The 11,847-nt window shown below is 54.4% G+C and overlaps 1 protein-coding gene across 7 annotated transcripts in view; it reads right to left on the bottom strand.

Annotated features, from left to right (window-relative positions):
• Positions 1-4,354: 4,354 nt before the first annotated feature.
• DPP9 (dipeptidyl peptidase 9) overlaps positions 4,355-11,847 on the bottom strand; it is a 40,271-nt gene continuing 32,778 nt past the window's right edge. For 6 of the 7 annotated variants that reach the window (XM_055546852.1, XM_055546850.1, XM_055546843.1 and 3 more), the window contains 5 exons: positions 11,088-11,234; positions 10,159-10,311; positions 9,423-9,565; positions 8,127-8,238; positions 4,355-5,475 (listed from right to left, as the gene is read on the bottom strand). In XM_055546852.1, coding sequence (XP_055402827.1) covers positions 5,383-5,475; positions 8,127-8,238; positions 9,423-9,565; positions 10,159-10,311; positions 11,088-11,234 — 648 coding nt within the window. In that variant the 3' untranslated portion in view covers positions 4,355-5,382. Of the gene's footprint in view, positions 5,476-8,126; positions 8,239-9,422; positions 9,566-9,903; positions 10,039-10,158; positions 10,312-11,087; positions 11,235-11,847 lie in introns of those variants that run through there. The other variant, XM_055546865.1, reaches the window with a different exon arrangement.

Here is an 11,847-nt window from a genome sequence, read left to right as displayed (position 1 = left end):
CCGCCCCTCCTACCCGGGCTGCCATCTTGGGGCGGGGCTTGGAAGTCCCAGGAGCGTTCTGGGGCTGAAGGAGTTGAAACAGGTTTCTTGGTTTGGGGTCCATTTGTCCCTCACCAGCCAAGTGACTGACCCTTCAACTCTTCTAGTTAGTACGTGTACAACGAATGAAGGATATTAAGGCGCACCACTGAAATTCAGGTTAATACATGTAGGCAGAAGGAGGGAAATGGAAGATCACCATTGAGCAAACAACTCTTTGATTGTTACTCCAGGATTCGTGGATCCATGCTAAAAACCGGTGGGGAAGAGGATTTTTGCATTATCTCAAAGTATTTCCCCCCGAGATACATAACAGTTACAAAGAGAAAAGTAATTTTACAGGGGCGACACCATCTTTAGCCCACTGAGCAAAGTCAACGTCGTTAAAAAAGACAGTGACTTCATGGAGTCACCACGGATACAGAGGACATTCTGAGTGGCATCTCCTTGGAATTTCTGTGCAACATGCACGGCCTTAATCTGATAGAGCAGATACCAGAGAAACCCAAGTTGAAGGATACCTAGGTAGCTGGCAGTTCTCTTTAAAAATGTTAGGAAAGACAAAGGCTGAGGAACCATCGCAGAATGAGGAGACTAAGACGTCGAAAGGCAACTGGGATCTAGGATTGGATCCTTGCCTTAGTCTGGGTTGTTATAACAATATCTCGCAGACAGGCTGGCTTAAACAACACATTTATTTCTTACAGCCTGTTCTGAGTGGGGGTACTTGCTCCTGTTAAGAAATGCTTTCCTCTTTGCAGCCGGCTGCCGTGGACCTGTTAGGAATTGGCTCCATAAATCGGAGGACGGCAGACTATTTGGTGTTTTCACACAGCACAGTTCTTTTTATGTCTCCATTTCCCTACCTCCCGTGTTTGACCTTCAGTGGGTCCCTATGAAGGATTCAATTAGTGGCCAAATGCTGTAGCTGACAAGGTATTTGGTTGTGAGTGGTTTTGAGTTTCCTACTCAAGAGGGGTAGGTGTGTGTATGTGTGTTTTCTTCTCAGACTGAACCCCAGCCTCTTGTTTCTGTTTTTCCTTTTTGCCTATAAAACAAAAACCAAAATAGGAACAAACAAAAAACTTAAGGGATTTAAAGAAAAAAACCATCATTCCCAAGATTCTGCTTTTTAATTATGACATGAAATCTAGCAGTCAAAAAATATTTGGTAACAACTACCACGGCTTCTGTCTCCATGGTCAGGACACCATAAACAGGGTTGGTGTGGACATCATAGTGTGAAGGAACTCCCTTGTGGTGAATTAACAGCTGTGTGTGTGTGTGTGTGTGTGTGTATATATATATATATATATATATATATATTTTTTTTTTTTCCCCCTGCCATGAGACATGTGGGATCCTAGTTCTCTGGCCCAGGGATCAAACCTGAGTCCCTTGAAGTGGAAGCTCAGTCTTAACCAACAGACTGACCACCAGGGAAGTTCCCAACAGCTCTGTATTTTGACTGTGGTGGTGGTTCTAGGAATCTGTACAGGTGACAGAGTGGAATAGAACTACACACATATGAGTGCCCGTGAAAGCTGATAAAATCTGAATAAGGTCTAAAGTTTAGTTCATTTCGTTGTATTCACATCATGTTCCTGGCATGACAGTGTATTAGGGTTAGGTAAGATGTACGCTGGGTGAGAGTACAGGAGACTCCACACTGTTTTTGCAACTTCTTATGTGTCTGTGGTTAATTTAAAACAAACAAACAGGAACTTCCCTGGTGGTCCAGCGCATGCTTACACCGCAGGGGGCACTTGTTTGATCCTTCGTCAGGGAACTAGGATCCAGCATGTCACAAGGCAGCTCCCCCCACCCAAAAAAAACAGTTTCTGCTTGAGATGGTTGTGGGTTGCCAATTGCCAAGCCTCCTGGGCAATCCTAGTGACTCCTTTCTCATCAACTTCTGTCATTCTGTGACTTGTGATTAGTTGCCTCTCCACTTTCACAGTGGATTACGGGCAAGATATATTCTTATTCCTGAGATGATTATTAGCATTCATTGGCTGAGCTTCCTACCCATCAAACATTTTGAAATCAGCAACATTGTTCAGGTTGCAACATGTATGACAATGCACTTATTTCCTTTACATATAAAGAGTGTCTACAAATGGATGAGGCCAACATATCAAAAGGTGAGCAAGGAATTCCCTGGTGGTCCTGTGGTTAGGACTCTGTGCTTTCACTACCAAGGGCTTGGATTCCATCCCTGGTTGGGGAACTAAGATCCTGCAAGCCAAAGAGAAATTTAAAAAGTTGGCAAATAATTAGCAGTAAACAAGTGCCTTAAAGCATGAAAATATTCATACACACAGAAATATGAGTTCAGATTACAGTGAGCTGCTGTGTTTTACTCCCTAAGCTTTTCAAAAATAACAGGTGGTACTGAAGACTCTTGAGAGTCCCTTGGCCGCAAGGAGATCAAACCAGTCAATCCTAAAGGAAATCAACCCTGATATTCACTGGAATGACTGATATTGAGGCTAAAGTCCCAAAACTTTGGCCACCTTTTCCAGCCGACGCACTGGAAAAGACTCTGATGCTGGGAAACATTGAAGGGAAAGGGAGAAAGGGATGATAGAGGATGGCATCATTGGATGCCATCATTGACTGGCATCATTGGATGGATGGTTGGATGGCATCATTGACTCAATGGACATGAACTTGGGTAAACTCCAGGAGATAGTGAAGGACAGGGAAGCCTGGCATACTGCAGTCCATGGGATCACAAAGAGTCAGACATGACTTAGCAACTGAACAAGAGCAACACTGAAGGAATGGAGCAAGGGGCACATTTCACCAAGAGGTGTGTACATGGAGGCATTCTCCTTGGAAGGCAATATTGCAATATTCTTCAAAATTAAAAATATGCCTTTCGATAATTCTAGGAAATTATCCTATAAATTCAGACATGCCCAAAACATGTACAAGGCTGTTTGTTGCAGGATCTTTTATAGCAGAGGTTGGTCATTGACAACCTGTGGCCAAATTTGGCCAGCTGTGTGGCTTTGTAAATAAAGTTTTATTGTCACACAGCCACATCCACTCATTTATACATTACCCTTGGCTACTTTTGAGTTGCAAGGGCCAGAGCTGAGCAGTTGGAACGGAGACTGCCTGGCCCACAAACCCTGAAATATTTACTCTCTGGTCCTTGACAAAGTCTATTGACCCCTGATTTATACGAAAAGCCCAGAATAACCTTATCCCTTGATAAGTGTCTGGCAAAGTAAATTATGGCATTCCCAGAGCAAAACAGAAGGCAGGTATTAAAAAGAGAGACTGGGGGACTTCCCTATGGTCCAGTGGTTAAGAATTTGCCTGCCAATGCAGGTGACACAGGTTCAATCCCTGGTCCGGGAAGATTCCACCTAACATGGGACAGCTAAGCCTGTGAGCCAAAACTGCTGAGCCCAGGTGCTGCCAGCGATGTGAGCCTGCATGTTCTAGCGCCCACGCTCCACAAGAGAAGCCACTGCAGCTGGAGGAGCCATTGCTTGCCACAACTAGAGACACCCTGAGCACATAAACGAAGACCCAGCACAGCCGAAAATAACATTTTCTTTTTCTAACAAGAGAGACTGGGGAAGGGTTACCGCCCCTGGAGGTGGGGAGGGCATCGTTTTCCTCTCTATACCCTTTTGTACTGGTTTATTTTTGGCCACACTGCGGCATGTGGAACTTCCCCATCGAAGGATCGAACTTGTGCCCCCTGCAGTGGATGCATGGTTTCTTAACCACTGGACCACCCAGGGAAGTCCCTGCTTTATTCTTTAAGCCATTAAAAATAAAAGTGGACCTTCACAAAGGATGGAGCAGGTGACGGCCCTGGGGCCGAGGTCATTGTGCCATTAGAAACTCAAGTACCATGAGTGCCCTCAGCTCGGGCAGGGTCTCCAGTCCTATCTCTCAGCTGTTGAGACAGACTTGAAGAGTCTGCACCCTGCCCCCACTTGTTGGTGTGTCCTGATGCTCCGACCACTGAATCAAGCCTCTGGATAAGGAAAGGTGCAAAAGGAAGTCAGGCCCAGGCTGCCCACGACAGCCTGGGCTGGGTCCCTCAGTGGCACCCACGAGCTGCCTCAGGACCTCTGAGACTGTCCTTTGGGCATCTTCCAGCTGTGGCATGGGACCCCCTGCTGTTTTGTGCCAGGGCAGCAAGGCTGAGCAAGCAGCCCCTCTCCTACCACTGCCAAGACTGCCCTGCCCTTGGCTCAGTTGCCTCCTGGGACTTCCCTGCCCACCCACGGAACCCCCATCACCAGCCCCGGGGAGTTTAGCTTAGAAGGAACCTCAGGCAGGTGGCAACGCTTCCATCTGGAATTGTTTAATGTGTCTACTTCTTACACGCATAATTATAAAAGAATAAGAATTGACAAAAATATTTTCTTTCCATAATATGTAGAGGTGGTTCGGCTCTCTGGTGGGATTTTTTTGTTGTTGGGTTTTTTTTTTTTTTAACCCGCCCCTGGCAGAACTCTTGGCAGGAGGGAAAGGAAGAATAAGGATAACCCTGAGGCAGGGAGGGTTCCACTCCCAACCCTGGAAGCCCGGTTAGTGCGGGCCAGGCAGAAACATGGGACCAGATGGCCCAGCTGGAGAGGGAGCAGCAGCCGCTGGCCAGCAGACCCCAGCCAGTCACGTTTCAGAGCCTGCCTGAAAGCCGGGGGAGAGCCGGGCCAGAGGGCTGCCCGCTCCCCTGCGCACTTGCAGTCTGCTGGGCGCACGGCTCCTCTCTCGGGTGCTGGCTGGGGTGAACCCGGCGGCCGGCGGCAGACCCAGATTCTAGATTTAGGCACCCCTAGCTTTCTGTCTTTTAAATAATAAAGAAAAACGCCCCTCCCACACCCCGCCAAAAAAAAAATCACAAGTGGGCGCAGGTGGGGAGGACAGGCAACCGCATGCTTCTGCACCGCTGGCTGGCCTGAGCCTAGGCCTGGCCACCCCCACCCCACCCTGCCCCCGGGGCGAGCGGTGCAAAGGCCAGGCTTCTCGGAGTCTTTTCAGGCCTCCACGTCCAGTGGAGTTGAGGCTCCCAGACAATGGGGAACGGTGGCATGGCTTGAGGAAGTGCTTTGTGGACATTGGCCTCAGCGCTCCATCCTGGCAACCCTGAAGCAGCAGGCAGAAAACCCAGGAGCATGAACAAAAACGATCAAAGGCGTGGGGGCAAAGGTGGTGGCTCCCGGGGCGGGCAGTCCCGCGGGCCGGTGGGAGGGCGCGGTGCCGGGCCTGCGAGGCCACTCGGTCCCTGCGGCACCCTGCACGCGCGATGGCGGCTGTGGAGCCACTTGTGCTCTGACTGTGCAGGCCCCTCCCGAGGCGGCCCCGGGCTCAGAGGTGTTCCTGAAGAAAGTGCAGCAGTGTGACTTCATAGTGCTCACCGGACTCAGGGCAGCGGATGCTGTGTCTCTCGTTGGGGTAGATCTAGGTGGAAAGAGAAGGCAAGGCTGGTGGCACCGAGGACCCTGCATCCTGAACCTCACCCTCTGAGTCTGGCTCCCAGCGTGTCCCCTCAGGGCCTTGGTCCCACCCTTGCCACCCTGGGAAGAGGTCTTGCTCTGGAACTGAGGGACCCAGGTTTGAATCCCTACTCCATGGACAACTTGCTGGGCAAGTGGCAGCCTCCCCGCAATGAAGGCTGAGTGAAAAATTCAGACCTTGTAGGGTCTGTGTGGCCTGGGCCAGCTAGTGCAGATACGAAAGCACATATGAAAGCCTTGAGAACGTGTGCTGCTCCTCTGTCCCCCAAACCCAGGGAGCGTGAGGAACTCATATCTGCAGAGGGGCTGGAGCTTCAAATCATGGAGACATTTGCTGCCCTCCACTTGAGCCACTGCATTTTACCAACAGGCCCCAATGGGGATTGGACACACCGAGGCTCCAGGAAGCCCTCGCTCTAGGAGGGCCTCCCCTGAGGCTTTGCCAAGTGCTTCCTGGGCCCTCTCAATAACCAAGGGGGGACCCGCCCCTGAGAGAAGTGGCAGTGTGCTGGTGATAGGGGCCATGCCCAAGGAATCACCCAGTCCCTGAGACCTGGCTGAGTGGAAGCAGGCTCTCAGGTGGATGGTGACAGCGAGGCAGGTCTTGCTTCTGGCCATGGAGTGAGGGTTCCTGGGGCAGGTGTGAAACCTGCTTCACACCCTAGGAATGCATCTAACTGCTCAGAGATCTCCCCTCCTCCACCCTTGCCTTCAGTATTCCATCCTGGATGAATCACAAGTCTCATCATACTGTCCCCAGCTCAGAGGAGTTGCCAGGCTGAGATCAAGACCTGGACTCCTGGGTCCTACTGCTCCCAAGGCTTCATAGGTCCCACTCCTTCAGGGCCCGGGGCAGTGGCATGACCTGGGAGAGACACCCACCCCTCTACGCCACCCTGGGTCCTGGGTGCTTGGTCACTTCCTCCTCCTGGGTTGTGAGGGCAAGGAGAGGCTCATCTGGCTCCCCACTCTGCTCCCAACCCCCAGTCGCGGGCCTGGTCTGCGGCAACAATGTGATGTGTGAACAAGTTTGGCCTGTCAGCCTCCAGGCCAAGTGTTTCAGGGTGTCTGAAGCGGAAAGTGGGTGTGCTCCATCCCCCCTCTACCACCCTCCAAGGGAGCATCCTGTCTCACTTTCAACTTCCCCTGGGAGGCAGAGGCAAAGTCTCCAGGCCTCCATGTGCCCAATGTTTTTCCTGAGAGCACTCATTTGACCCTCAACACCTCTCAGAGGCAGGGGTTATCAAGCCCATTTCATAGATAAGGAGACCAGGCCCAAGGTTAAAGGACCTGCCCAAGGTTAAATGACCTGTGGTCATTCAGGGAGAGGGGCTACCCCAACCAGGAGACTCAGGCCTTCAGGCTCAGAAGGGACACTTGAGGATCCACCCTGGCCCTGCCTGACTCCTCAACTCTGATATGCAGCTGCTGCTGGCCTGTGTTGGGGGTGCATGTGAGGTTGGGGGCAGGGTTGCTCCCAACAGCTCCTCACCCTGTGGGAGCCCCGCCGCCCTCCTGTCCTGTCTGGCCAGTGCATGCACAGCCATGGATTTTGAGGCCTATCCCTCCTGCCCGGTGACCTTCAGTTTTTCCATCTGTTGAATGGCAACGTGTCCTCCCCTGACAGGACTGAGCACGTGAAGGTGTCCAGGATGCAGAAAGACTGCGTGGTGGCAGCAGGTAATCAAATCTGTCCTTCTTACCTCCAGCATCAGGCCTCCCCCAACCACCCCCCTCACCCTCCCACCCGCCCCCCCACCATGTCCCACCCCTGGAGTCCACCAGGCCTCTCGCTCCTCACTCCCGGCCCCTTTCCTGCCGGGACAACTGACTGGTGCATGTCCCACTGGTCTCATGAGCCTCTGTCTACATGGCTGCCTGAAAGATGACCAACCTTTCCTCACCCTTAGAAAAAAATACAGCCCTCGCCTGAGACCCACTCCCAAAGCCTGGCCCTTTACCACAAAAGCCCCACCCTTACCACCGAAGCCCCACCCTCTCGTGAGGGCCTGCCCTCGCCTGAGACCCCGCCCTTACTGCTTAAGCCCCGCCCACCACTGGAGGCACCGCCCGCCTGGCCACGCTGGTCACCAGGCCCTGGTCCTCAGCTCTTCTGCTGGCTGCAACCACGCTGGTCTCTTGTCCCTGAGCTGCTCCCTTTCACTAATCTTCTGTGTCTAGTGTCCTCCACAGCCGACCCCTAGGCCTAGCTGAATCCCCACTCACTCATTAGCATCCTTAAATGTCACCTCCTCAGGGAATTCCTCTCCAACAGCTCCCCCCACGCCCCTTATAATTTCTGGGTGGGGTTCCGAGCTTCAAAGCAAGCTTCTTGGTTTAAAATAACGCATGTGCTCCTGCAGTAAGAGCGTGTGCTCCCCCAGTTCCCAGAGGTGGCCAGCAGAGGGCGGAGTGGACCGCGAGGCATCTACTGAATGGACTTGGGGACCCAGGGAGCCAGGGTAATTACCAATTACCGTGAGGAGCCAGGCAGTCAGATATGAGGATGGGGGCAGGGACATGGGTTTCCCCCCACTGCCCCCTACCCACCCACGCTGCTGCCCACCCTGTGAGCTCCTGGGAAGAGCCACTCACCTGGAGCTGGTAAGGCTTTCCTGCGCGGATCAGCTGGGAGACGAGGAAATTTGTATGGAAAAAGTGCACGTTCTCATCCAGGAAGCCGTGCAGGATGAGCAGGCGGTTGGGCCTGGAAGACAAGGTTGGGGTGAGGGTCTGGGGCCGAACCCCCTTCTCCCACCCTGCCCCATGGCAGTGAGGAGGCAGCAGCAGCAACTTGGCAACAGATGGTGGAGCAACCCAATGATCTGGCATGACTGGCACGTCTGGGAGACACCTGGCCAGGAGGGGAGGGTGTGGCCGATGGTACCTGGAATGCCCTGAGGTCCCAGAAGCTTCTGGAATGTGCTAGACCTGCCTCACCCAACACCACCAGTGGCTACCAAGCACTTGACATGTGGCATGGGTGGTGGAGGATGATTCCTTTTGAAATTTTGACATAAAAATAGCTTACTGAGGTGATACATGATCTAAAATTCACTCATTTTAAAGAGAACAATTCAGGGGCATTTGGTGCATTCACAATGTCAAGTAGCCATCACCTGGATCCTGTTACAGGACATTTCCATCACCCTGAAGCAAACTCTATACCCATGAGCAGTCGCTCCCAGTCCCTGGCAACCACCAGGCTTCTGTCTTTTATTATTCCAGTGAACTGAGATGAATGCAAAAGTGGATGGAAGTGGCTGCAGAGCTGTGGGTTCTGAGCTTGGCTGCACCATGGTGGCCCCTGGAGTCACCCTCTAGACTGAAGAGAATGGCCTCGCAGGGAGAGAGGCCAGGGCGGGGTCAGTCTGGGACAAGAACCTTGGCACTAAAAGTGAGGCCAGGGTGGATGTTCACCAGACACAAGGCACATCAGAAATGGCCACGCCATTTTCTTTCCGATGGGAAAATCAGAAACCAGTGCCCAAAGCATACATGGAATATCAGAGCTGGGCCAACACACGTAGGTTTTACAACCACTGTGGACCTGGGTTCTGAGGCAGAACCCACAAGACAGGCGGTTAGGGTTCAAAACTGACTCACAGGGCCCACAGCAGGCCATGTGCTTAGGAGCTAAGGGGTGCCAGGGTGTCCAAAGTAGTATCATTCTAGAGCTTCCTCTCCATGTTTCTGGGGGCAGGGCTGGGGGCTTCCCTCCCTCCTTGGGCCAAGAGAACCCGGGGGCCTGCTTTCTGTGAGGCGGATGGAGGAAGAGGAGGGGGCGCCGGCAGACAGAGAAGCGGGTGTGGAAGCCACGCCCACACGGCCCCAGGAGAACCCAGCTTCAGGGAGGGCCGGCCTTGGTGACCTGGCGGCAGGGGGCCTTACTCATTGGGCAGCTTCTCCACGTGCAGGGCCACGGAACCCGCCTCGTAGCCAAGCTGGTTGTTCTCTGGGACATCCATGTAACGTTCTGTGTAGCCCGTGTCGTAGGCCATCCACACTGTGACCGGGGCGCCTGCGATGGCCACCTGGGGGCCACCGTGGGTGAAGGGGTGCAGAGAAAGAGAGAGACACACACACACAGGGGTCACGTCCTGGGAGCCTGCGTTTGGCCTGTGGTCCCGGGGCCTCCCCCGGAGGACATGAGGAGCGGGCATGCACACGGGGGCTGGCAGGGAGGGGCCCTCCGTGTGTCTCCCCCGTGGACCGTGCACTGTCGTGGGAGGGTGGGTGAGCTAGGCGAGCGCTCAGGCTTAACTTGGCCCCTCCCTGGGCCCACTGCCTTCCTGCCTCCTCCTCCTCATCGCCCTGGCAGCGCCGCCGGCCTGGGGGCCCCTCCCCCGACGCTCTCCACACCATGCCCCACCTCTGCCCGTCCGGGGCCGGGGTCCCGAGCTCAGCCTCCCACAGAGAGCTGCTGGCGGGGTTTTGTGCAGCCGGACGCCATCCTGGGGTCAGCAGTGGCGGGCAATGAGGAGGGGGGCTCGTCCCCGTGGGGCTGCTGCGGGGAGAAACAGCCACGTGGCAAGGCCCCTGCCGAGATGCCTCCCCCAGGGGGGGTGGGCTCCAAGGGGCACGAGGGCGCTGGCAGACAGGGGGGAGAAGGCGGGGCAGGACCCACCTTGAACACCTGGGGCTTGTGGATCAGCCCCATGAGCGAGAGGAAGCCTCCGTAGGACCAGCCGTGGATGGCCACCCGGCTCAGGTCAATGAAGCCATACTTCTCGGCCACGAACTGCAAGCCCTCCACCTGGTCCTCGATTTCCACCTGGCCCTAGGAGATGAGGCCAGGTACCCCTCAGTGGCCTCCTCCCAGGCCCATGCCCCACTGTCTCCCTTCCCTCGCAGGGGGCCCTCTCTGGAAGTCACCCTCTCTCCAGGTCCTGTGCAAACCTCTTGGGGTGGTGGTCAGCTGGACCTGGCACCAACCCTGCCCTGCCATCTCCTGGCTGGCTCTGATAAAGTCACATCCCCTCTCTGGGCCCTCAGTTTCCCCATCCCCCAAATAAGGAGGTTAACATGAAGAGTACGGATTTTACAGTGGGTGTGAGGATGAAATGAAATGCAAGGTATCCTGTATTCCGAGGCCTGGTGTGTGCCAAGACTCAAACAGCTGGTGTTATCACCACCACCAGCACCACCACCTCCATCCTCATCACCATCAAATTCCTCATCATCACCAGCATCACCCCCACCACCATCAATATCCCCACCATCATCACCATCTCACCACCACCACCACCACCACTTCCACAGCCACCAGCGCCTATCTGGCCTAGCCCTCGGGGCTTCCTGCTGATGGGGCCTATACTGACATGCCTGGCTGCATCTGGGTCTTAGACACCATGTAGGGTATATGTATACCTGTCTCCCCACGGGGCACCGCTCAGAGCTGAGCAGCAGAGTGGACATTCCTCTAGTTCCATAGGCCGCCCCATAGGGCTGACACCCTGGCCAAGACTGTCCTTGAGGAAGGTGCCTCAGGGCCTCCCCCAAACCCCAGGTCCCCCCACCTTCACCACACAAGAAGGGAATGGGAAAAGACATTACCATCTGGTTTTTCAGAGCCCCTTCGAATCGAAGCCCTCGCTGACAGGAGCCCCTGCCGTCAATCACGACCACAGCATAGCCCAGGGATGCCAGGGTGTTGAGCCGCAAGTACTTGATTCCTTTGAAGGAGTTATTGACCAGCTGCACCTGTGGGGAAGGCAAGGCAGGTGTGAGTCTAACGATGAGGCCTGCACTCTATCATGAAGACTATGGATGGCCCGGAGAGGAAGGCCCCTGCCCCAGGTCCTCCCTGGGATTACTCCCTTATTTCTTCAGCTACATTTTGCCTCTTTTCTACCCCTCTGTTATATCTACAAACAGACACAGAAGCTGACGGGGAGCGTGGCAGGCTGGCGGTGCCGGGCGGTGTGTCCCCCAAGTAATGTGGCTTATGCTGGTCCCTTACTTCGGCACAATTCATGTTTGGGGCCTCATCATCTTCTGAGTGGTGTCCTGCTGGCTGTAGGGTGTTGACAGCACCTCCGGCCTCTACCCACTAGATGCCAGGAGCACCTCCACCCCAGCTGTGATGACTACAAATGTCCCCAGATGTCACCAAGTGTCTCCTGGGAGATAGCCACCCCAGCTGAGAAGCGCGGTCTTAGGTGCACCTGCTTGCCAACCTGCCTGCCTGGCCTGTCCCCTTCTCAGAGGGCTGGGCCCAGGGCGTGAAGCTGGTGACCAGGGGTAAGAGTGGGTCACTGCTGGGTGGGTGGCCCAGACACACAAACGGGGTTTAGGGGGGCTTCCCAGAGGGACA

The sequence above is a fragment of the Bubalus kerabau genome, chromosome 1, assembly GCF_029407905.1.
Source record: "Bubalus kerabau isolate K-KA32 ecotype Philippines breed swamp buffalo chromosome 1, PCC_UOA_SB_1v2, whole genome shotgun sequence".
Taxonomy (NCBI): Eukaryota; Metazoa; Chordata; class Mammalia; order Artiodactyla; family Bovidae; genus Bubalus; species Bubalus kerabau.
The sequence above is the reverse complement of the archived record's forward strand: the minus strand, read 5'-3'. Positions and strand labels throughout refer to the sequence as shown.